The sequence below is a fragment of the Phascolarctos cinereus genome, unplaced genomic scaffold (genome assembly GCF_003287225.1).
Source record: "Phascolarctos cinereus isolate Bilbo 61053 unplaced genomic scaffold, phaCin_HiC Scaffold_5;HRSCAF=322, whole genome shotgun sequence".
Taxonomy (NCBI): domain Eukaryota; kingdom Metazoa; phylum Chordata; class Mammalia; order Diprotodontia; family Phascolarctidae; genus Phascolarctos; species Phascolarctos cinereus.
In genome coordinates this window covers 125,790,702-125,814,256 of record NW_027555958.1, presented here as the reverse complement: position 1 = coordinate 125,814,256, position 23,555 = coordinate 125,790,702, and the positions used below count along the sequence as shown (strand labels likewise).

The following is a 23,555-nucleotide window of genomic DNA, read 5'->3' as shown; positions in this document are numbered from 1 at the left end:
CAAGATTATTTCAATGGCCTCCTAATTGGCATCCAAAGTGATTTGCTTTAGGTAAAGATCTGACCGTCTCACTTCTCCACTCAAAAAGCACCACTGGCTCCCAGTTTCCTCTAGGATAAAATATCAACTCCTCTCTCTTGCTTTAAAGGCCATTTATAATTTGACCCCATCTTATTTTTCTGTCTACATGATGCGTTACTTCCCTTCCTATACATTATACAGTACCAGCCAAACTAGTCCTCTCTTTCTCACAAAAAGCACTTGCTCTCCCATCTGCATGCCTTTGCCCAGGCTGCCCCCCATGACTAGAATGTACTCCCTCCTAACTTTTACCTTAGAATCCCCTGCCTCAAGACACAGCTTAAACATAACCTCTACAGGAAGAATTTCCCAACCGCTGGTGTCCTCCCTCCATAATTACTTCGTATTTAACTACTTTGATTGTACTTTGGGGTTTATGTACCTGTTATCACCCCAGAAGGATGTAAACCCCTTGCAAGTAAAAACAGCCTCTTTATACTTGTATCTCTAGTACCTAGCACATAGTAGGTGGTAAATAAATGCTAGTATCTAAACTTATCTCCCCCAACACAGTACAGTGTAACACAGTAGGTACTTCATTGTTAATGGAACTGAATTGCTGGACAGCAATTCTTATAAGGACCACACAGGATCAACAATTATATTCTCATAACTTCTCATAAGAGGCAGCCTCCATGAAGTGGCCTGAGGCCTAAACTTGGAGCCCTAAAGTATTAGGTTTAAGTCCTGACCCAGTTACAGACTAGCTTCAGCGACTTGCTATATGAGCATAAATATAGGAGTGTGTGTGTGTGTGTGTGTGTGTGTATGTCTGGGCATGTATGCGTGTGTATACACAACTATACACACATCTCTTTTAGTGCTATAGATCAGAAGTGTCAAAAATGTGGCCTATTCTCAAGAGAAGCTTGAATCAGAATAAAATATAACTGGGAAATAATTAACAAAATAAGTAACAATATAATAAAATACAGATAACATTACATTTTAAACTAAGTCACTATGCAGCCGGCAAGGATGCTTATCTATGGATTAGCCAAGTTTCTATTTGAGTTTCACACCGCTGCCCTAGAAAGCAGTCTAAGGCTCTCTGTCCTACTAGAGAGAGTTCACAATGGAAACTCTGTACCTAAGTGAATCCCACATCCCCCAAAACCCCCACCAAGAGAACCCCAAAAAGGCCTCTTAATTGCTTCCTATATTTTATCTTCCCTATATAAGACTATACCTATACTCTCTTGCAGAAAATACAGGACTTGGCTAAATGGTTGGTTAGTCTTGCCCTTTTGGCCTCTTCTTTAATCTTCATTATAAGATACGGGAAGAGAGAAAGGAAAGAAAAATGACAAAGACAAAATGCAGTAACAGAAATGTAAGTAATAAGTAAAGGTTTCATGTGTTATATGGGGATCACAAAAGTCTCAGTGCAATTTGAAGCTGTTGGAAGGTTTCTGGTACTCCTTGTATATTTTGTTCATTATCTACCAAAGAGCTTGCAAAAAGCCACTTAATAGGTTTTCAATAAATACTTATTGATAAAATATAACTGCAGATGAATTTTTAAAAATCTTTTGAAAAGGACCAAGGTTGGCAAATCTAAAAACTAATTTCCATACCAAATTTGTTACAAAAGAATTCTTATTTTTTCCCTTACAATGTGTATAGCACATTAATAAGATATCAGTAACTCGACCTTTCCAGATTTCAAATTAATTCAGTAACTTAGAATCTAAAATGCTGTCTGTCAAGTGTTTAGTAAGCAATTACTATGCACCAGCATGGAAAATATAAATTACACTCTGGCTCATTTTGAACAACAATGGTAAGCATCAGTTGGCATAGAAATGAACATACCAATGGCTTTTAACTGTACACACACATATATACATTGTCCATATACACACATACATATAGCTAGCCTTAAAACAAACACAAACACACACGTTTATTTTATATAGACTCAAAGGACCAACATTTTACAGATTCCTACAGCACTGTAAATCTAAATGATGCATTCTGTACATGTTTATATTGTGCCTTGGAGGTTTTATTTTTGAGCACTGGCAACATGTTAGGCAGTGTAAAGAATGCACAAATGATATGGCTCTTATTCTCTTGAGAGCATTTGAAGGCAAGGCAGAAACATATTTACAGCCGTATTTCTCGAATTCTTGTGACTTATCAAGCTTCTCAGTTTTTTTCCATAAATAAAAGACTTTTTTTTTTAAAGCACGATGAGATTTCCAGGCTGGGGAATACATTCCAGCAAGGGAATACATAACAGTAACTTCTCTTGAGCAAAGCACAGGAAAGATAACAGGAAGAAGGAATGGGGCAATAAAGAGAAATGAGGTGTTCCGAATACAGTAAGCTCAGCAAATGGTATGGGCTACATGATGAGAAAAAGGCCATGATATGAAGGGGAGCAAAACTGAGACCAAGAAACAGAGAAAGTAAAGATGAAGGCACAGCATAAGCAAAGAGCTTCTGTTAATGACTAAATGACCAAACAGCTTTAGGACTTTTCTTTTTCATGATCTTCACATGGGTCACATTCTTCAGCTGGGGGAAAAAATGAATTTTTAACTAGAGTACTTTATTTTAAATAGTCACATTTCCTTCTTCCTAAAGCCTATCAAATTTGGAGGTATTACTTCAATTCTTATAATTATTCCATTCTTAATATTTTCAGGAGAAAAAAAAAAAGACTAAAGAAGACTTCTGTGAAAACCTTGGTCCTGACCTATCACCTTCTTATCTTAGGGCAGAATGCCTCTAAGTAATGAATTCCAAAAGAGACTTTGCATGCAAAAAGATCCATGACATTTCGGAGAGCACAACAGTACCAAAGTAAGGGACTAAAGGTAGCTATTTATATATAGAATCTCCTTTCCTTTCAAGTTTCAGATTTGAGGCTGAACACTAGAAAGACCAAATTTTAAAATGCTTCAAAGGACCAAACTGTTTCAATAAACACAATGTAATTTTTTTAACCCGTAAGGCAAAGAAAATAGAGATAGCAAGAAGAAACATTTTATTTTAAAGTAAAATTAGAGAGGGGTGTGTGTGTGTGTGTGTGTGTGTGTGTGTGTGTGTGTGTGTGTGTGTGTGTGTGTGTGTGTGTGTATCAACTGACACATCTGGTTTTTCTAGTGTTAAATACCTTTGATCCACAGAATAGATCTTGTCTAGTTTTTGCAAACTAAGTTCACTGTTCCGTACAGCACTTAATTGTTACATTGGAACCTCAAGCAAAGACCATAACAGCCACCAAAAAGAAAGAGGAAGAAAAATGAAAAAGAAATTGAGAGAAAAGCATGTAGAGGGAGCATGGTAACTCACTGTCTCTTCTCCCAATTTTTCAGTAACAAAAAGACCAATGACGTTTTTGATCTAAATCTATTATTTATTAGTGTTGGGAGCTTATCCTGTGCAGACTCCCTTCTTCAAGGCAAATCAGTAACCCTCCTGAAATTTATAGTCTTACAGGCTTTTGGGGTATTAATAGGTTAAAAGTGATATGGCTAGGATCACCAAAGTCACAAACAGCCTTAAACTTGGACTTGGCTTTTCTCCAAGACAGGTTCTCCATCCATGTTACCACCACTGCTTTTCCAAGTATGCTTACTGCTCTTTTAAATTAATGAATAATGTTCTTAAAGCTCCGCTCTAAACTTTTACCAGCTAGTATTTCTACTCTTTCAAAGCTAGCGAGGGAAAAAGGGGAGGGGGGAGGAAAGAAATACCTCAAAAACATATAACAAGTTACATGAAGGAACTTTTCTTCTTTCAGTTTCCTTCAAATACAATGTGAGGAGGCATATGATACAGTAGCTATGACTTCATATTTTTATATGTATAAAGGAGTACTGGGATAAAATAAAAACAATAGTTATTAAGTACTTTTAAGTATAAAGCACTTAAATATCATGTGGGGGTGGGGAATATAAGATACTGTCCAAGCCCTCAATGAACTAACATCCCAGATGGTAAGACAAGACAAGGGAAAAGTTAAAGCCATACAAGTGACAGAAAATGATTCAATAGAAAAGATGACATGAGGCATTGTTTGATTGATTACCAAGTAAATGATAGAAACGTGTTACTTGTATGACATTGGCCAAATCATCTCACTTCTTTGAATTTCAGTTTCCTCACTTGTAAAATGAGTTCTAATGCCCTTTCCAGATTCAAATCCCATGACAGTCAACTGTTACAGGAATTTGTAGAATGGGGAGATCACTTCAGGCTAGCACAAAACAAGGAAGGATTCACAGAGAAAGAAGAGCTTGAGCTCCATCTTAAAGGACACACATTTCACAGTAAGAGTTGAGCTGTGTCTTAAAGGACTCCAAAATATTAAGAAAGGACAGGATCCATTTTTTTTTTAAATCCAATAAACATTGCTACTACGTGCTATATAGCTGGAAAGAACAAAGATGAGCCTGAGGATCATAGGATCATACTTTAATACACTGCCATGATTTTAAAACAAACAAGGAGAAAAAGCCCACAGGGATAAAGTGACTTGCCCAAGCTATTAATAAATAGGAGAACTAGGATTGAAACCCAGGTCCTCTTTCTCTAAATTCAGTGGTTTTTCTACTACAGTGTAAGGAGGTGGGGTGTAAAGCAAAAAATCAAGAAAACCCAAGATGTGTTCGTAAGATATTGAATAGAGCAGCTGAACTGGAAGAGAGCAGGAAGAGAGAGAAGGATTAGGGTTACATTTTAGAGGGCCTTGAATGCCAGGCTAAGGAAACCTGAATTTTATCCTGTAGGCAATGACCAATCACCGAAATTTTTTGAGTATCAAACAGGGTAAACAGTTTCACATGTTGGGGATGGAATGTGGGGGTGGGGTAGAAGAGTTGGGGGAATGAAGAAGCAGAGGGAGGTCTGAGAACCTAAAGCATAGCTTATGGATTATGATGAACAAGTAAAAATGGGGAAAAAAAGATCCACAAAAATGAAGAGAGCAAATTAGGTTTCTTAGTTTCTTTAGACAGTGTACCCAAGGAGATCTTTAGACAGACTGCTTCAAAGAAGTTATTACCAGCAAAGAACTGCAAAGGAAAAGAGGCCCTCCATCATGAGTTCTCCCCCTTATTCACAACACCCAACAGAAACGGTGCTGACATTCCAGCGTGGGCAGAAACAATACTCTCAATTCTCACTCGATGCAGACACATGGGGACAACTCCGAGATGCCAAAGGAAAATGTGAGCAGATCCAAATACAGTCGTATTCGTAAGGCTTTGAATAAATGTACTCTTAACAAAGTATCAGAAACAAGACTGGAAATGTATGACTGCTAAAAAAAAAAATCAAGGGTAATAACATGGGTAGCAAGTACTCTTTCCTTCCTTTGCAGCCTGGGCACCATACAAAGGCAGATTTTGTGACTTTTCCCAAGCTACCCAATAAGTCAAAGGAAGAGGAACCTAGATCGTTCTGATTTCATTTCCATGATACTAAGTATATCTAATCATATTTAATTCTTAGTTAAAACCACCTCACTATTAAATTCCCAGAGGGAGGGTTTGGCACAGTTATCAGCTTTTATGTTATCTAAGTCTTACTAATAACTTCTTAGTAATAACTTCTCCTCTGAGGTAAATGTCCCAGAGTAGGGAGAAAGCAGGAAAAGGGCATAAGCTTTTTAATAGTGCCTAACATGTGCCGGGCCCTGTGCTAAGCACTTTTACAAATACTACCTCATTTAATTATCACAATAACTCTGGTGAGATAGCTGTTCTTATTATACCCATTTTTACAGCTGAGGAAACTGAAGCAAACAGGGGTTAAGTAACTTGCCCAGGATCACAAAGCTAGTATCTGAGGCTGGATTTGAACTCCAAGCCCAAGGTTCTTTGCACTACACCATGCTTCTCCTATCTTCAAAATAAATGAGAACAACATGACATGAGACAAGGGAAATCATCTCTGCCTCTCAGAATCCCTGGTTTCCCTCCATACTCAAGTGCTACCTTCTCCATGAAGCCTTTCTTGATGTACTCAGCTCCCTGTGTCCAATCTCCCAAACTACTTGGTTTCATTCTGTATATATTCTATAGGCATTTACGTATGTACCTGTGGTCTTTCTCTTCCTTAGAATGTAAGCTCCTTGAGGGCAGGGAGAATTTCCTTTTTATCTTTGTATCTTCCATTGCTTAGCAGGAGATTTAAAAAAAGTGGCTGAAGGAGGACCTGAACCCAAGTCTTCTAAGTGAAAATCAATCACTCTTCCAAAAGGCATGCTAGCATTTTGTTGAAACTAAAAGACCTACATAGAAGAGGTCTCCTCTTTTAGACCTTTAAAGGCATTTATGTAATTCATCACCCAAAAAGGCTAAGAAGTGACAGAATCCATTTTTTTTCCATTTCAATAAGCATTTATTAAGGGCCTACTATGTGCCAGGCACTTTACTAAGCCTGGGGATACAAATAAGAAAAAGAAAAACACTCTGCACCCTCAGAGGCTTAAACTCAAATCGGGGAAGAAACACAAAACAAAGCCAGAAAGGGGGTACCAAGGGAAAAGAGGATCACGCTCCCTAGAGTCCAAAGCAAACAGAGCTGCTGATAGAAAAGTAATTAGCTGGAAACTTCAAACCTTAGTCTTTTCTAAAGAAAGACTTCAGGAGGTTCAGGTCTCCAATCAAAGGGAAGAAGAGGCTAGGTGAGCTGAGAAGGTGTTGAGTATCCAAAGCTTAATTAATCAGCATGACGATGAGATCTCAGGTTAACCTGCGTGGAGACTATTGGATGGGGGCAAGAAGAAAACTGGAAACTTGTTTCCCTACACCACTGAATTCCTTTATGTATGGATGTCAACTGTAGTAGTAGTAGTGGTGGTGGTGGTGGTGGTGGTGGTGGTGGTGGTGGTGGTGGTGGTGGTGGTGGTGGTGGTGGTGGTGGTGTAGTAGTAGTAGTAGTAGTAGCAGCAGCAGCAGTAGTAGTAGTAACAACAACAACAGATTTACTAAATGCTTTCTATGTTGTCTCAACTAATCCTTGCAACTGTGAGGCACATATTATCCCACTTTACAAAAGAGGAAAACAAGATTCAAGAAGTATATCTAAATGTCACAGATCCACTTTATTGCTGCTAGATCAATTTGGAATTCACATTTCGTCTTTGCCTAGATGTAAGCTATGCCTAGCTGGCCTCAAAAAACTTACTGAATCCAACTCCAGGATTTCTGACAAATACAGATGGTTTTGTGCATGTTTCTACAAGCAAATGAACACATTCTACAGTAAACTTGTTCCTATATAAAACTAAGTAACTATAAATTAAATTACTTCCATTTTATGAAAAGATTCCTTGTCTTTCAAAGACAAAAGTATCAAAGGATATCAAAGGACACACTTTTTAAAAAATTATGAACTATTAATGACCATATGAAAACACTCTGAAACACTAAGAGAAATGCAAAATAAAATTTGAGTACCTTCTCACACCTAGAAAACTGGTAAAGATGACAAGCAACAGTGGCAGTTAATATGATGGTGGTTATGGAAGTCAGGTACTCTGAAATGCTATTGTTGATCTATTAATCCAAACACTCAAAAACAATTTGAAAGGGGAAGAGACATAAGTTACACATACCCTTTGAGCCAACTGTATATTGAGCATAGAACCTAAGCAGATAAAAGTCACAAATAAAGGTAAAGCATGCACAAAATATTCAAATTGGCAATTTCTGTTGCAGCGAAGAATTGGAAATAAGGTGCCACATAATAAGGGAATGACTATACTGAATGAAATAGAAATGAAAACTATGCGGAATTTTGGAAAATGGGAAAACATGACTGAGCCAATGTTAAGTGAAATAAACAGAAATAGAGAACTGCACATAATGACAAAAATTATGTAAATGAACACTAAAAGTAAGCCAAATAAATATTAAATATCTCTAAAAATTGGTCCCAAATATCACATTTAGATAAACTGATACAGACTGTGAAGTAAGCTAAGGGAAGGCTAAATTAAGAGAAATTTAGAAACAACTGGTATAAAACCAAACAAAAAAAAGTGTGATATTTACTTATATTTATTTATAATAGAATTACTACATTTTGCTCATTTCATTTTAACATATTATTTATTGTTTTATTTTCTGCATTTACCTTCACTTATATGTGCATACTTTTTCCTCAGTCTGCATACCTTACAGTCTGAATCAGTTTATTGAAAAATGCTTCCATGCTCCATTGTACTCATCATTCTTATTTCTGACATCACAGTAATGTACTATTATTATATTCATTCAATCACACTTTGGTTAGTCATTCCCCAATCAATGAGCCTCTCTACTTCATTCACAATTCTTTACAATCAAAAAAGGTCCCCTGATAAATATTTTAGTGTTTGGTCACTGACCACCTTGGGATACACACATAATGGAATCTCTGGGTTAAAGGATAAGACCATATTGGTTACTTTGTTTGCATAATTCCAAATTTATTTCCAGACTCACTGGACCAGCTGGACCACTAATGTATTAATGTAACCCTTTTTCTACAATCCCTCCAACACTATCACCATCTTTGATCATCTTTGCCAATTTGTTAGTTGTGAGATGAAACCTTAGAGCTGTATTGATTTGAATTTTCCTTTACTGTTAGTCATTTGGAGTATTTTCATCATATTACATTAAAATTTGCAACTGTTTTTGGAAAATGGTTGTTCAAATTTTTGAGCATTTATCAGTTAGGGAATGGCTTTGGGTCTGTTATTTGTTGATATGTCCAGGATCACAGAACTTTGTCAGAAACATGTGATAACTATGATTTTCCTCCCAATTCAACAACTTCCCTTTCTCATTATAGCTGCAGTAATTTTGTCTGTGCAAAAGTTTTTCAATTTCATGTAATCAAAATTGTATCTAATTTTTTTAGTCATCTCCATATTCCTTGTTTGGTTAAGATTTTACTCCCTACACACAGCTATGAAAGATGTATAATGTTTCTGTTCTAATATTTATATGGTATGACCTTTAATATTGATATTAATTTTGAATTAACTGTGGAATATAGTATAAGGATGTTAGTTCTAATTTCTGCCAGACTGCTTTCTAGTTTTCCCAGCTGTTCACATGAAACAGGGAATAATTTCATAAGAGATTTATGTTTTAAGGTTTAACATGGGAGTTATTAAGTTTAATTATTTTTAATTCTCCCTTGTCTAGTCTATTCTGTTGATTGCTACTTTGTAACATAATATGAAGTTAGGAAGTATTATTTGCCCTTCATTCCTACTTTTTCATTATTTCCCTTGGTATTCTAAAATTTTTAAAATTCCAAATGAGTTCTATTTCTATTTTATTGATTCTTTGATAGTTTAATTGGTCTAGCACTATTAACTTTGGAAGTATTGTATTTTTTATTATATTGGCATAGCTGAGCCACAAACACTGACTGTTCTCTCCAACTATTTAAGTTATTCTTTATTTCTTTAAGGAGCCCTTTGTAAATTATATCTATACAGGTACTAACTGTGCTTTCATAGACTACAAGATTATGCATTCTGTAGTTATTTTGAATGGATTGTCCCTTTCTATTATTGTCTCTTGGATTTTGTTATATTGTGCTATTTGTGATTTTTGTGGGGTTACTTTGTAGCCTACAATGATGATGAAGTTTTCAATTAAATCGGTGTCTTTGTTTATTCTCTAGGATATAAACCATTGCGTCATCATCAGCAAACAGGAATAATTTTGTCTCCTTTGTCTTTTTTTGTGTGCCTTTAATTTCTTTATCTCTTTATTCCTATTACTAAAACAAATTTCTAGGACTATGTCAAATAACAGTAGGGAAAGAGGGTAATCTCATTTTATTCCTGTACTTACTAGAAAAGCTACTAGTATTTCCCTACTGCATAAAAAATTGTAGCTTTAGGCTTTATAGAAAGTTTTTATTCAGTGCCAAAAGCTTTTTTTTTGCATCTATAAATGAAATGGTGTGGTTACAGATATTTTTATCTTTGAGACAATTATATCTTGCATCTCTAGTATAATTCCAACTTTGATCATAGTGAATTTTTTGTTGTTGTTAAACTGTTATAGTTCTGGAGGGGTTTTTGGGGGGTGAAGAAGGGATTTTATTTTTAAAATTTTACTTTATATTCATTAATATTGGTTTTTAATTCTTTCTTTGCTGTATGCTTCCTTGGTTTAGCTAGTAAGAATATATTTTATAAATAAGAATATTCAAAAAAGGAATGTGGTAAGGTGCTTTCTCAATTTTTGAGACTAGTATGTGTAATATAGGTACTAATTTTTCTTTGAAAATCTGACAGACTTCTGCAAATCCATCTGACCAGGAAATTTTTCCTTGGTAGTTCATTGGATCATTTAAGATCTCTACATGGTGAGTTGTTAATTTGAGACTTTCATATTTTTTGTAGGTAATCCACTATTTCTTTTGTTGGCATAGAACTGAACAATAGGTTCTGATAATTCTCACTTCCTATTGTCAAGTGCTACAAGTTTTTAGAGAATAGCATCAGATTGAACTCCTCGCTAATTTCTACATGATGAATGCTCACTGTGGTGTCATAGCTGGAGTCTTGCATGTACAGACTCTCCATTCTTATCTTATTTGTAAGCTTGTTATCAGCAAGATCCATAATGGCAGCCCAGTTGCAAATGCTACACTCTACACTTAAGGCAGTCTTAAGAGGCTTTTAGAGGTGAAAAAGGTCAAGGTGCAAGGGAAAGGGAACAATGTAACTAATATACCTATAAAAAGACAGAAAGAAAAAAGTATGTAAGGGGAGAATTGGAAAACCAGAGGCCATGCTACTGAGGAAACTGGGCGAGTGAGGTAAAGGCAAAGAACCAGAATGAGATAATAGGTTTAGATACCCCAGTCAATACTTTCTCTGAGAATTATAAATCTTAAGTATACAAAAATTAGTGTTATATTAATCTGTCATTTACACTACAGAGTATTGAGTTGGATAAAGGTAGTCATAAGAAATTGATATGTTTCAGTATACTCATAGGGAACATAATGTGGATATTCATAAATAGCAACTGGTTTGTATTTCTTTATATAATAAGTCCTTCATATAACATACCCATTGATAGAAAATTGCTAATATAAATATTAACATGATAGAAAATTGTTAATACCAAATATTACTTGCCACTCCCTTAATGATCCCTATAATGTCAGAATTTCAGTTAATGTCTTTACATTCCTAATCTTAAAATATTTACTCTTGATTAGGTTGAGCTAAACCACACCCTAAGTCCCATCCCCGCCCCTGCCCCTCCCCCCCCACCAACCAGAGATTTTACCTTGTAAAGGAACATAGCAGCTGCATCTCAGCTTCTAATGTCCTTGCTCCCTTCTACTGGGACTCTAGGCAGGAATGGCAAAACAGCCAAGGGCCACTGGGGTCTCATGAGACCAGGTTCTGCTACCTCACACAACCTTCTGTCTCTCTCCTCCTAAAAGTGTAAGAACCTTTCTATATGAATCGGATGGTGGGACATCCCCTAGGGAGTCAGGTTTTGCTACCCTGTTATCTCAATTAAAGACTATTTCTCAACTTGTGGCTTTGATTTATTTCAGGACTTGACACCATCTTACATCATAAATTTATCAGCCTAAATTCTCTGCTTTTCTGGGTTTACAAGACCAGCATTTTGGGATTCCTATTATTTTGCTACTCCGCCTGCCCAAATTAAAATAGTTCTAACTTCCTCTCAGATCAATTTTAAACTTAAATTACTCTGCCAATGGAGTGGAAACCTGGTTCTGCTTTATTCACCAAATTATCTCTCATGCTACTACCCTACTATACCTATGCTCCAGATAGGTCTCTGCAGTGCTTCCTAAGAATATTAAGTTCATTATAGCTTTTGTTCATGCTGTTCTTCAGCCCTCCACCAAGCTCCAATTACCAATCTTTCTAAGTGCTAACTCTTCCATAAAGCCTTCAACCAATAAACTCCAGCCAACAATGACCTCATTCCTACCTACCAGTCCCACTTGTCTTTTGTATGAGTGATCTCAAACAGATTACATTTTTGTTTTCCCTTTATAGCATTTCCCCTACAGCAATACCTATATCTTTGTTTCCTATCACAAAGACTTGTTAATTTAATTACATATTCATCTGAGCAAAAGAGGCAAAAAGCCCAAAACCACAAACTGATTGTAGGTTTGACAACTCTGGTCTATACTATACTTTATGGCATTTCTTTCTGCTTAATACTATTGTACATTGTTTTGTATTTTCCTAGTTTTTTCATACGTATATTTCAAGGAGTCACTATTCACATCCACATCCAGCTTCATATTCCATAAGGGCATCCAATCCAGCACTCAGCACAGTGCTTGGCACATAGCAGGTACTTAAATAATGCTTATTAACTTACGACCAGCCATTTTCTTGCCATCTTCCATGACACAGCAATCTCCAAACCACTTAGACGTCCAGAGACCATGCCCTGGAGGAATTAATCTACTCTGCTCTGGAGCTCCTAACTTAGGCCTGGTCTGTCCTGATCAGCAATGCTAAGGCAACTGAGCACCAACTCCCAAAGCCATATATGTACCCAGCCTCAGATCAAGCCTTGCTTCTCATTTCATCTAGTCACCTACCTTAGCCATCGTATAAGTCGCCTCTACGTACACATACATCCCACACCACACCACACTCCTCTCTCCACCTTTTGCTCTGGGAATAGTAATCAAATCAGTACAACCAATGCTTCTGGAAAAAGCATGTCAATCCTCTGCTACATACCTTCATGAACCATCCCCAGTGACTTCCCAGACCAAAATACCCTTCCCTTCACCACTCCCTCACATGTAAATCTCCTTCCATTTGCATTCACTAGTCTTTAGAATATTTTATTTCACTCATTCCTTCACGATTTCAACAGCATAGATTCTCTTCTTTTATGGTGCAGATTACAATTCCTCTATGATTTGAGTAGCTGAAAAAAGGATTCAATTCAATACCCTTAATTCTCACTTCTGGTAATGAGGTTTCCCTAAACTTAAGTAGGATGATCCTCAGATGAGGGATATTCAACCCAAAATTGAAATCACTGCAGCTTTAAGTTAGCCGTAGAAGGAAAAGGGATCACCATCATGACAGAATGAAGCATCAGAACAGAACTTTGGTGGATTAAAGTCCCTTCTCCTAAAAGATTATTAGATCCTAAATGACAAAGATCAAGTCATATTTTTCTTCTGGATATACCTCACAGAAACTGGCAAAATGCTAAGCATAAACTCGCTGCATTTCCCACATCAGTCTCGGTAAAATGCTCTGGGGATTTAAATATATAGCCAAAGAAGCATAAAGGTTAGTCCCATGAAGTCAATGGAAATGGAACACTCACCAAGATAACATGGAGTACAAAAATTTTTAAGCACATTCAAACAAATTATATCTCTTTCATAATAAAAATTATTTCCAAAAGTGATACAAAGAGATGCATATTTAACCATTTAAAAGGAAAAACAATATGAGCATTAAAATGTAAATGGAATCCTATTCACATCACACAAAACATGGAACAATTTGAAAAATGCTGTTAATTAAATCAGTTCTTTGTAGAATCTAACTTGACTTTCTTCTTCTCAAATGTACCCTGTGTGTGTGTGTGTGTGTGTGTGTGTGTGTGTGTGTGTGTGTGTGTACACCCCCCCAGATAGATACATACATACCTACATATACATAAAATTGGGGGGGGAGGGGGAGTCAATTTTGATTTGCCCAGGGTCACACAGCTAGTGAGTGTCTCAGGCCACATTTCAACTCAGGTCCTCCTGACTCCAGGGCCAGTGCTCTATCCACTGTGCCACCTAGCTGCCCTCTTATATTTTCTTAAAATGTAAAACAGTACAATTTTTAACCATTATTTGTGTAGCAATGTTTTCTATACTTATATACTTGAAGGAAGGTGATAAGTTTCATGGTAGTCTCTGCTGATTGTACCACATTTTGGAGTTCTGTCTCTCTCCCTCTCCCTCTTTCTGTCACTCACACACACACACACACACACACACACACACACACACACACACACACAATCGTCCTAGTAATTATTTTATATAAATAGGATAATATCAAAAAGTGGAAGAAAGAAAACAGCAAGCCACTGACTCCTGAAAAAGAATATTACTAGTGATATCTGAAGTCATTAATGACAGTAAATAGATGGAAATTACTCTCATTATGACTATCATCAAGTAACATACAGTTATTTCTTCATTTTATTCAGCTTCCCTGGGGCTGAAGGCAGTTTCACAAAATACAGTACTCCAATAATTTTCAGTCTTGGTTTCCTGTTGCAGTGGCTGCTACATCTTAAACTCATAGTTTGCTTCAACTAGAACAATGGTAAACTTACTTATATTGTTTTTTGTTCAGTCATTTCTGACTCTTTGTGACTCTATTTGTCAAAGAAATTGCAGTGGTTTGCCATTTCCTTCTCTAGCTCATTTTACAGATGAGGAAACTGAGGCAAACAGGGTTAAGTGACTTGCCCAGGGTTACACAGATGGTTAAATGTCTGAGACTAGATTTGAACTCAGGTCTTCCTGACTCCAGGCCCAGCACTCTATCCACTAAATCACCTAGTTGCTCTTCTAACTTATTAATAGCTACTTAGCACTAAGGGTGTTTTAAGGTTTTCAAAATGCTTTACAAATATTTTTATTATTTCATCTTCACAACAATCCAAAAATGGAGGTAAAAAAATCCCCATTTTACAAATTTACTACTGCAATCTTAAAGCAAAGATTGTGTGAATATTTGAACAGGATATGCTATTTTTCCAAACTACTTTCCTTGCTTTAAATACCATGAAAACAACTATAATTCAGGCAGATTAAATGCTAAAATGCAAAATAGCTAAGCACACACACACAAGTCTATTACCATGACAGCTTAACTTCTGCTCTTAATAACTGAAAAGACAAATAAATTTTTTTAAAAACCCAGTAACATTTAAGCAGATTAGCAAATCTAAGTCAAAGTATGTAAAGCAAAAAAAATTCAAGTCATACAAAATAACAGGTGGTTGTATCTTTAAAAAAAACAACTAAAACCCACAGTTAGCTTTAATTGGAACGAATCACAATTCTATGCATTCTGTGCTCTGGAAGCATGGGTGTTTCATTAGCTGAACAATATAAAATAAACACTATCCCATTCTAAGCTAGTGCTCATCAGTTTCAGATTTTAAGATGCTCCACTGCTTCAAACTGCATTAATTTGAAAAGTCTACCTAGCACTGAAATTCGTCCTTGAGGCATAATCTTACAGCTATGTCCTAAAACTCAGAAGATTAACTATTCATGGTGAAAAAGCTAACTTGTCACTCTCTCTGGCCCGTTGAATGTGACTTTGTACCAAACCGGCTCATTAGGACTTTGGGGGGGGGGGGAGAAGAAAGACCAACCAAAACTGTATTTGTTGTGCCATTCAGCAAATAACGGAATACTATACGCCTGCTTTCATAGTGCACATAAGGGGTTCTTTATGCCACACCTCCTGCCTTACCTCTAGGTCACAGCTGTATTCCGTGCCATCGAGGAGCATCACTTTACACGGCACTGTTTTTATCTTCTTGGCAGCCTTCTGGGGTGCCTTCTCTGCCTTGAGCTCAGTAGTCTGAACTTCCTTAGTCTCCCTTTTAGCTGCTTCTCCTTCTTGTTTGTCTTCCCGGATTCCTTCTACCTTTGCCACTTCTATTTCTTTGCTATCTTCCTTAGCGGGCTGTTGAGAAATCAATATAATAAATCATTATTATACAACAAAGGCTAACCAAATTCCCAAACACAACTATTCTGATGAATTGCTCTAAACCAGGGGGGTTCTTAACCTTGGGTACATTTTTATTATTTTAATACTCTGATAACTATTTTTAAGTATAATTGGTTTCCTCTGAATTCCATGGCATTTAGAAATATTATCCTGAGAAAGGGTCTTTGGACTTCACCAGATTGTCAAAGGGGTCTGAAGACTTATATGAACTGATACAGAATGAAGTGATCAGAACCATGAGAACAGCAACATTGTACAATTGTCAACTGTGAATGACTTAGCTACTGTCAACAATACAATGATCCAATGGACCCATGATGAAAAATGATATCCATCTCCAAAGAGAGAACTGATGGAACCTAAATTCAAATCAAACCATACTTTTTTAACTTTAATTTTCTTGCTTTGTTTCAGTCTGTATTTTCTTTCATAGTATGACTAATATGGAAATATGTTTTGCATAACTTCTCATGTTAATTTATATCAAACTGCCTGCCTTCTCAAGGAAGGAGCAGAGGAGAAAGGGGAAGAATGTGAAACTCAAAAATTTTTTAAATGTTTAAAATTGTTTTACATGTAATTGGGGAAAAAGAAAGTATATTTTAAAAAAAGAACCCACTGCTCTAAGCTAACCGTAACTGCCACCACTGTAAATATGTTATTTTAAAATCTACATTATCCCTATCCAAAATGCAGATTTCAACATTCCTCTGGGAAAGGGGCAATGAAATACAGAGAAACTGTTCTTTAATTTAGTTTGCTATTTATCGGCTATCTACAATTTTGGCATTAAAGAATAAAGTTCTAAAGTCACAACAATGCAAACCATACTGATAATTAAAAATTAATTATTCAAACCACAAGAAAGACATCTAATTTATACAGCCAAAATCTTTGCACAGTATTGCCAAAAAGTTGACAAAGGATAAAAATAAATAGGAATCTCTGGGTTTGTTTTACTTTCAAAGTATCATAGATGTAGCAACAGAAGAGGCCCTCAAAGGCCATCTATTCAAATCTTTTCACATTACAGACAGGAGATGATGGAACTAAGGCCCAGAAAGCTTAAGTGAATTGTCCAAGGTGACGAAAGTAGGAAGTGATTGATGTTAAGATCTGAATCTAGGTCTCCTGACTTCAGAGCCAATGAATGCCCCTTCCTCTGTACCACGCTGCCTTCTTCCTTTTAGTCAAATGAATATCTAAATTAAACTAAGAGGAAGCAGGCTCGAATTGATCCCAAGTTATAACTTAATTTAAAAGTTACCTTGATTTAAAAATTACCACTGAGTGGTACATGTAAAAGAGGGACAGACTTGAAATCAAGCAAGGACAGGATGACAGGAGTTAAGAACTAGAATGAACCTTAGAGACAATATATCTTGCTTTATCTAATCCAATCCCCCTCATTTTTACAGGTGTGGAAACTGAGGGCAAGAGGGGGAAAATAATTTGCCCAAGGGCATGCAAGGTTTTGCCACTAGCTGTGTAAATCTAGTTAAGTCACGTTCCTCCTCTAGACAGCATGCAGAATACATATGCAGAATATAGCAATTAAACTGCATAATTTCTAAGCTTCTATATCCTATAATCCTATTCTTAAGGGTCTCCAGGTACAGACCGGTTCCTAAAGTATTATGGATGCTCTTATCAGACTAGAGGAATTCTGAGTGTTTAAAGACTGACAAGTCCTTTTTATTTCTCAGGCTGCAATCACTAAGCTGTCCCTTTAATAGTTCTAAATCATCTTTTTAAAGGTACCTGTGTCTCAGCACTACTGACTGAATGCTTCTCATCCTTATCATCAACTCTAACCTCCTGCCGTCTTCTCTCCACGATTTCCTCTGTGTCACCCCTGGCCACGCTCCCTTCTTCTGGAAGGGATTCATCTTTTTCGACTACGGGCTCTTCCACAACAGCCTCGGTGGGCTCCTTCCTTTCGACTCCATCTTTGGCCTCTACCAGGTTATACGACTTCTGTTTCTTAAGCCATGGGGGTATGAAGCGAGAGATGCCCCGACTCTCTGAGGGATCCTTCTCCTTCTTCTGACTCCGGGGGCTGCTTTTGCTAACGGTGGCAGTGGGGGACGCTGGACTTTTTTCCTCCTCCGGTTCTGAGGAGGGATTCTGTTGACTTTCTGATGCTTCCTCATCAGGTTTCTCCTGGGCAGCGTCTGATCCTATTTGCTCGGCCTGCTTGTTCACTTCGGACTTGGAACCGACTTCAGTAGTCATGGTCACCGTGGATGCTAAAGATAAAATCAAAGCACAAGTGTTACCTCTGCATTTGTTCTCAACATTAACCTAAAGGAAATGGGCATGCAGAGAGGGAGGGGAGAGCATTAACTGCTATCCTCCCTCAAAAAAGAAACAAGAACAGGTGAAAGCACAGGTGAACTAGAAAAGCACCAGCATCTCAAAAGCTGGGCTCCTCTTAACGCTTAGCACAGTGCCGCACACAGTAGGTGCTTGATAAATACTTACTGAATGACGACTGTTTAGTTCTTGTTGATACTCAGACTTATAGAGAGAAGTGCTATTGGTTGTCTGATACTTAAAATCTTAGACAGTAACCTAGGGCACTGAGGTTAAATGAGGTTAAGCATGCCCAGGGTCACATGGCCCAGTAGTTGAAAACCAAAGATATTTAGGGATGTGAACTACAGCTATTTGAGGAAAACACTTCCCTGTATTTCACTGCCCTTTCCCTGAGGAATGTTGAAATCTATACATTCAGGAAAGGGATAATGAAGATATTAAAATAATGCATTATTTACAGTGGTAGCAATTACTTATGGTTAGCTTAGAGCAGTAGTTCTTAACCTTGTTTATGTCACGGACCCCTCTGGCAGTCTGGTGAAGTCCAGATACCATCTCAGGATGGTATTTTAAATGCATAAAATAAAACGTGTTAGAATGAGCATCTGAACCCAGGTCTTCTTGACTCTAAGGCAGACTGGCTCTCTACCCACCAAGCCATGCTTCCTCTGAGTATCTTCTATATGAATATAAATTAATTCCCAAATGCTAATGGGGAAGCTAGTAGCACACTGCTGGGCCTGAAGTGAGAAATACCTTAGTTCAAATTTGGCCTCATAAACTTATGTGACCTTCAACAAGTTACTTAACCTCTGTCTCACTTTCCTCATCTGTAAAGTAGAGCTAATAATAGCACCTATTCCATGGGTTGCTTTGTAGATCAAGTCAGATAATAACTGTAAAAAGCTTAGCACAGTACCTAGCATATAGTATTTTATAAATATTAGTTATTATTGTTATTGACATAGAACTCAGAATTTCTTTCTATCTACCCCAAATAGTAACTATAAGGGACTCTTACAAGACAATAGCGTTTTGCCTTTATAAAAAAAATTAGAATTTTGTTCTATTCTTCTCTGTAAGTTAACTTGAAATTTCTGCTGGTGGTGACATTACAAGTATTAGGACTTTTTAATTTTATAATCTGCCAGTTTTTAAGCAAAACTAAAATTCTCCAAAGATACAAAGTATTATAAAATGAAACAGATAACTATATACCACGTATATCTTGTATGTACATAGGTTTGTATACTGTCATCCCCCCTTCAGAATGCCAACTCCTTGAGGGTCAAGGACTGTGTTTTTGCCTTTCTTTGTATCCCTGGTGTTAATAATTATTAGCACATGAAACCCACTTAATAAATGTTTGTGGAACTGCTTATTGCTGAGAAAACTATAAAATCAGAAACTTTCTATTTTTCACATCAAATTTCAAAACCCATTCCTGAACATCTTTCCTTCTATTCCAACTTATGCCAATTCTAGAAACATCAAAAAGTATAGTCAAAGGCCCTCCATCGCCACTAACTCCCCAAACCCTTCATTTTATTTTTTAGAGAGGATCTGGGTTGTATACTAATACAACAGACTCCACTCAAGCTTGCGATAAGATATCTATTTTCTAGAGGTAACTGTCTCAAGGTTGAAGGAAGTAATTCCAAGGAAATTATAGTGAAAGGACATTAGAACTAAAAAGGCCCTTGAGGGTTAGACTCTTAACTCACTTTTACAGATTAAGCAATTGAGGTCTACAGAGAGCGACTGGTCCCAGATTACAAAGTTAATTTAGCAGCAGAGCCAGAATCAGAATCCAGATCTAACTCCAAAGTTCTATTACAAATTTTGCCTTATTGTAAAATATTAAAAGGCATCTTATCACACTGCTGTAGTTGGTGTTCAAAATTTTTTAAATTAAAGCAGTACTAAATTTAAATATTTGACAATGTTCCAAATTTACTTGATAACCAACAGCCCCACTACTTAAGTTCATTTATTAGATTGAAATCTCTAAAAAAGGGCTAATGTTGACAATCTGCCAAAATATTTTAACAGCAGTAAAACACTATACTCAAATTTCTTACTGCTATGCTAAATATAAGCAGGTGTCATTTGCTTTTAGGGTGCAGTATAGCGTAAAATTTATTCTGGTCTAGGAAATTAATCAAATATTTGTTGACCTGACCTGTTGGCCACAGTGTGAACTGTGAAATTATTTTATAATTCAATCAAGGTCCTGTTATTAATTAGTTTGTCATCCAGCAAAATAATCTATTCATATATTTTACCTTTCCTAGGGGCACTTGAGTAGCACAGTGGATAGAGAGCTGAATCAGGAGTCATGAAGACCTGAATTCAAATCCAGTCTTAGATACACTAGCTCTGGGACTCTGGGCAAGTCACTTAAACTCTTTCTACCTCAGTTTCCTAGACTGTAAAATAAGGATAATATTTTAGCACCTACCTCACCAGGTAGTCGTAAGGATCTAATGAGATAATATCTGTAAAGCACTTAGCATAGTGCTGGGCACACAGCAGGCATTTAATAAATGTTTGCTTCCTTGATTCATTTTTTTTTAAGGCAATTGGGGTTAAGTGACTTGCCCAGGGTCACACAGCTAGTGTCAAGTGTTAGGTGTGATGCTGAATTTGAACTCAGGTCCTCTGGACTTCAGGGTCAGCGCTCTATGCACTATGCCACCTAGCTGCCCCTCCTTGATTCATTCTTAAAGAAGGCCAGCGCCACTATGAAATACAGAGGAGCATAAATGTAGACTCCAATCTAACTTAATAGTGACAAAGAAAAAGGCTAGCTTTTCAGTTTGTGATCACATTACAAAAAAAAATCACATGAAGAGATCTTACTCAGCCTTAGCATTAATGAGCTAATGGATTGGGGACCTAGAACTAGTTGAGCCAGATGTTAATTAAAAAACATAAAAAGTCATTATGAAGTAGCTCTGTTTCATTACAAGATAAAACTGTACAAAGCAACTTTAGTCAAATTCATCTTAAAATCACTACCAAATGTTTACAAATCAATGACCCAATGAAATAGAAACATACAAAAATGAAAAAAAAAATGGCCATTTTGAGCATTTTCACTTGAACTACTGAATATCATTCTATTAATGTTAGGGAGCAAATTCTTAAAGCTGTTAAAAAGGTCAAAGATAAGTAACTATGTCTTCATGGTTCTTATAGCACCTCATAATAAAAGTTTCACAATAATTATTTTGTTGATGTGATGCCTTTTTTGCACAAGATTTTTAAACCTGTTAACTATGTTTTTCTTAAGAAACCATAATTCTGTACAATAGCAATACTTTCATCTGCTTCTCCTAGGACTATACAATCCTACCATTTTAAAGGATCTTAGCAATCATCTCATCCACCACTCCTCTTCCCCTTTCCCTTTACAGATGAGAATACTGAAGCCTAGATAATTATGTGATTTGTCCAAGGTATGAATAGCCAGGCTGGGAAGATAAACCATATATTCAAATTTCTACTAATTTCAGGGCTTCCCCCCACCACTAATCTCTAATTATTTTCCCTTAAAATCTAATATTTATACAGTTATACATTAAGTAAAATATTTCCTATGTTTCCATGTGCCTTATTATCATCAGCTAAAAAGAAGATTGGGGATTAACAGCAAGCTCATTAGGAGATCATGTGGTTTCAACACAATCAGCACGTTAGCATGCTTCATCTGTGCTTATAAAAGTTTTCATTATTGTAACAGTACCATGAGAAAAAGCATGCATCACTTAACCTTCAGTCATGCAGAAGTTTCCATTAATAAAATAACAAGTACTGGTTAGGTGGGCAGCTTTGTAATACAAAACCATGCTTCTTCAAAAGAGAGGTTAGTTACCAAGTTGTCAACTTCACTATATCCATATACTACTTAGTGTTGTTTTCTTTTTAAATCAGCCACTGATTAAAAACCAGAATGTAATACATCCATGATCACCCCCCCAAAAAAAACCCTATATGCTAAAATTTTCTAACCAGGAATTCCCAATATTTGGGGGAAGGAGAAAAACTTGTGAATTTCTATAAGTCAATCTTGAAATCATCAAAGGGGAGGTGAGGATAAGGGTGGGTGGCGGGTGGAAATGAGGTTATTTATAAAGCCCCTGTATGAGGAAAGGACTGGGCTGCTAGCTGAGCTTCCATTTTATATAAGAATCCCAGCAAACCATGAACATTTGGGCAGAGAATCTTAGATTTGGAAGGGATACTATAAACAGTCAAAAACAACTCTCATTTTTTTACAGGCCCAAATTGGTTTCTCAATGAATCCAACCCTAATATCAACTACAAGGATGGTCTCCCTCCCTTAACTTCTCAAATCATTCTAGAATTTTTCTACCTGCATATGATTTACCTTCTCAGAGTTCTGTTATTTGCATACTTATTTCTTCTGTGGCACCCCCTCCAAGATGAGGGGAACACTTAAACGTCGGGAACTTGTTACTTCATTTTTGCATTCCTACTCATAGGAATCAATCAATTAATCTTTATCCCATTTGAGGCACCTGGAGGTCCAGCGATAGCTAACAGATGGATACTATTCTCCCTTCTGGCCTCCACAGATTAACTTCACCCTTCCTGACAATGAGCTGTCCTCCTCCATCCCCCCAATCTGGGCAAGAAGCCCCTATCCCTATCCTTGCAGAAGGAAAACTAGAATTCCCTCTCTACTCCAACCAGTAGGCCCCCCTTCCCAATGGTGGTAAGCTGCTGCTGTAGGACAGATAAACAACTTCTTAGGACTTCTGGGTCTTTCTATTTGTCCTATTATCAATCTCTCTCCTCCATGTATTGTCCTTCCCCAATTAGGGAGCGTGAACTCATTGAGAACAAGGACTGTGTTCTTTTTTTTATATCCACCCCCAGGATACTGCTTGGCATATAGTAAGAACTTAATAAATTCATTCATTCCTCAATCAATAAACATTCTCTATTAAGGATGTGCTAAATGCCAGGGCACTGTATTAAGCCCTATATATAAACACGATGCAACAATCTCCTACTGGGAAGGAGTTCAAGTTCTAATGAGAGACAACAAGTACATACAGAATAAATATAAATGAATACAAAGTAGTTAAACACAAGGTAGTTTGGGAGGAAGGGCACTGGTATTTGGAGAGGGTGACGGATGAGGAAAGGATTTATACAGAACAATAGTTCCCCAACTTTTTAGTCTCAGGACCCCTTTATACTCTTAAACTTACTGAGAAACCCTAAGAATTTTCATGTGGGCTATATCTAGTCATATTTACCATATAAATTAAAACTGTAAAATTTATTAAATGTTTTGTATTAATTCATTTTTAAATAAGTCCATTACACATAATATGCATTTTAATGAAAACATACA

At 36.7% G+C, this 23,555-nt stretch overlaps 1 protein-coding gene across 17 annotated transcripts in view; it reads right to left on the bottom strand.

The window, feature by feature from the left end:
• Window positions 1-23,555, bottom strand: part of EPB41L2 (erythrocyte membrane protein band 4.1 like 2) — a 266,227-nt gene that overhangs the window by 134,639 nt on the left and 108,033 nt on the right. For all 17 annotated transcript variants that reach the window (XM_078155137.1, XM_078155138.1, XM_078155140.1 and 14 more), the window contains 2 exons: window positions 17,609-18,096; window positions 15,584-15,799 (listed from right to left, as the gene is read on the bottom strand). In XM_078155137.1, coding sequence (XP_078011263.1) covers window positions 15,584-15,799; window positions 17,609-18,082 — 690 coding nt within the window. In that variant the 5' untranslated portion in view covers window positions 18,083-18,096. The remainder of the gene's footprint in view (window positions 1-15,583; window positions 15,800-17,608; window positions 18,097-23,555) is intronic.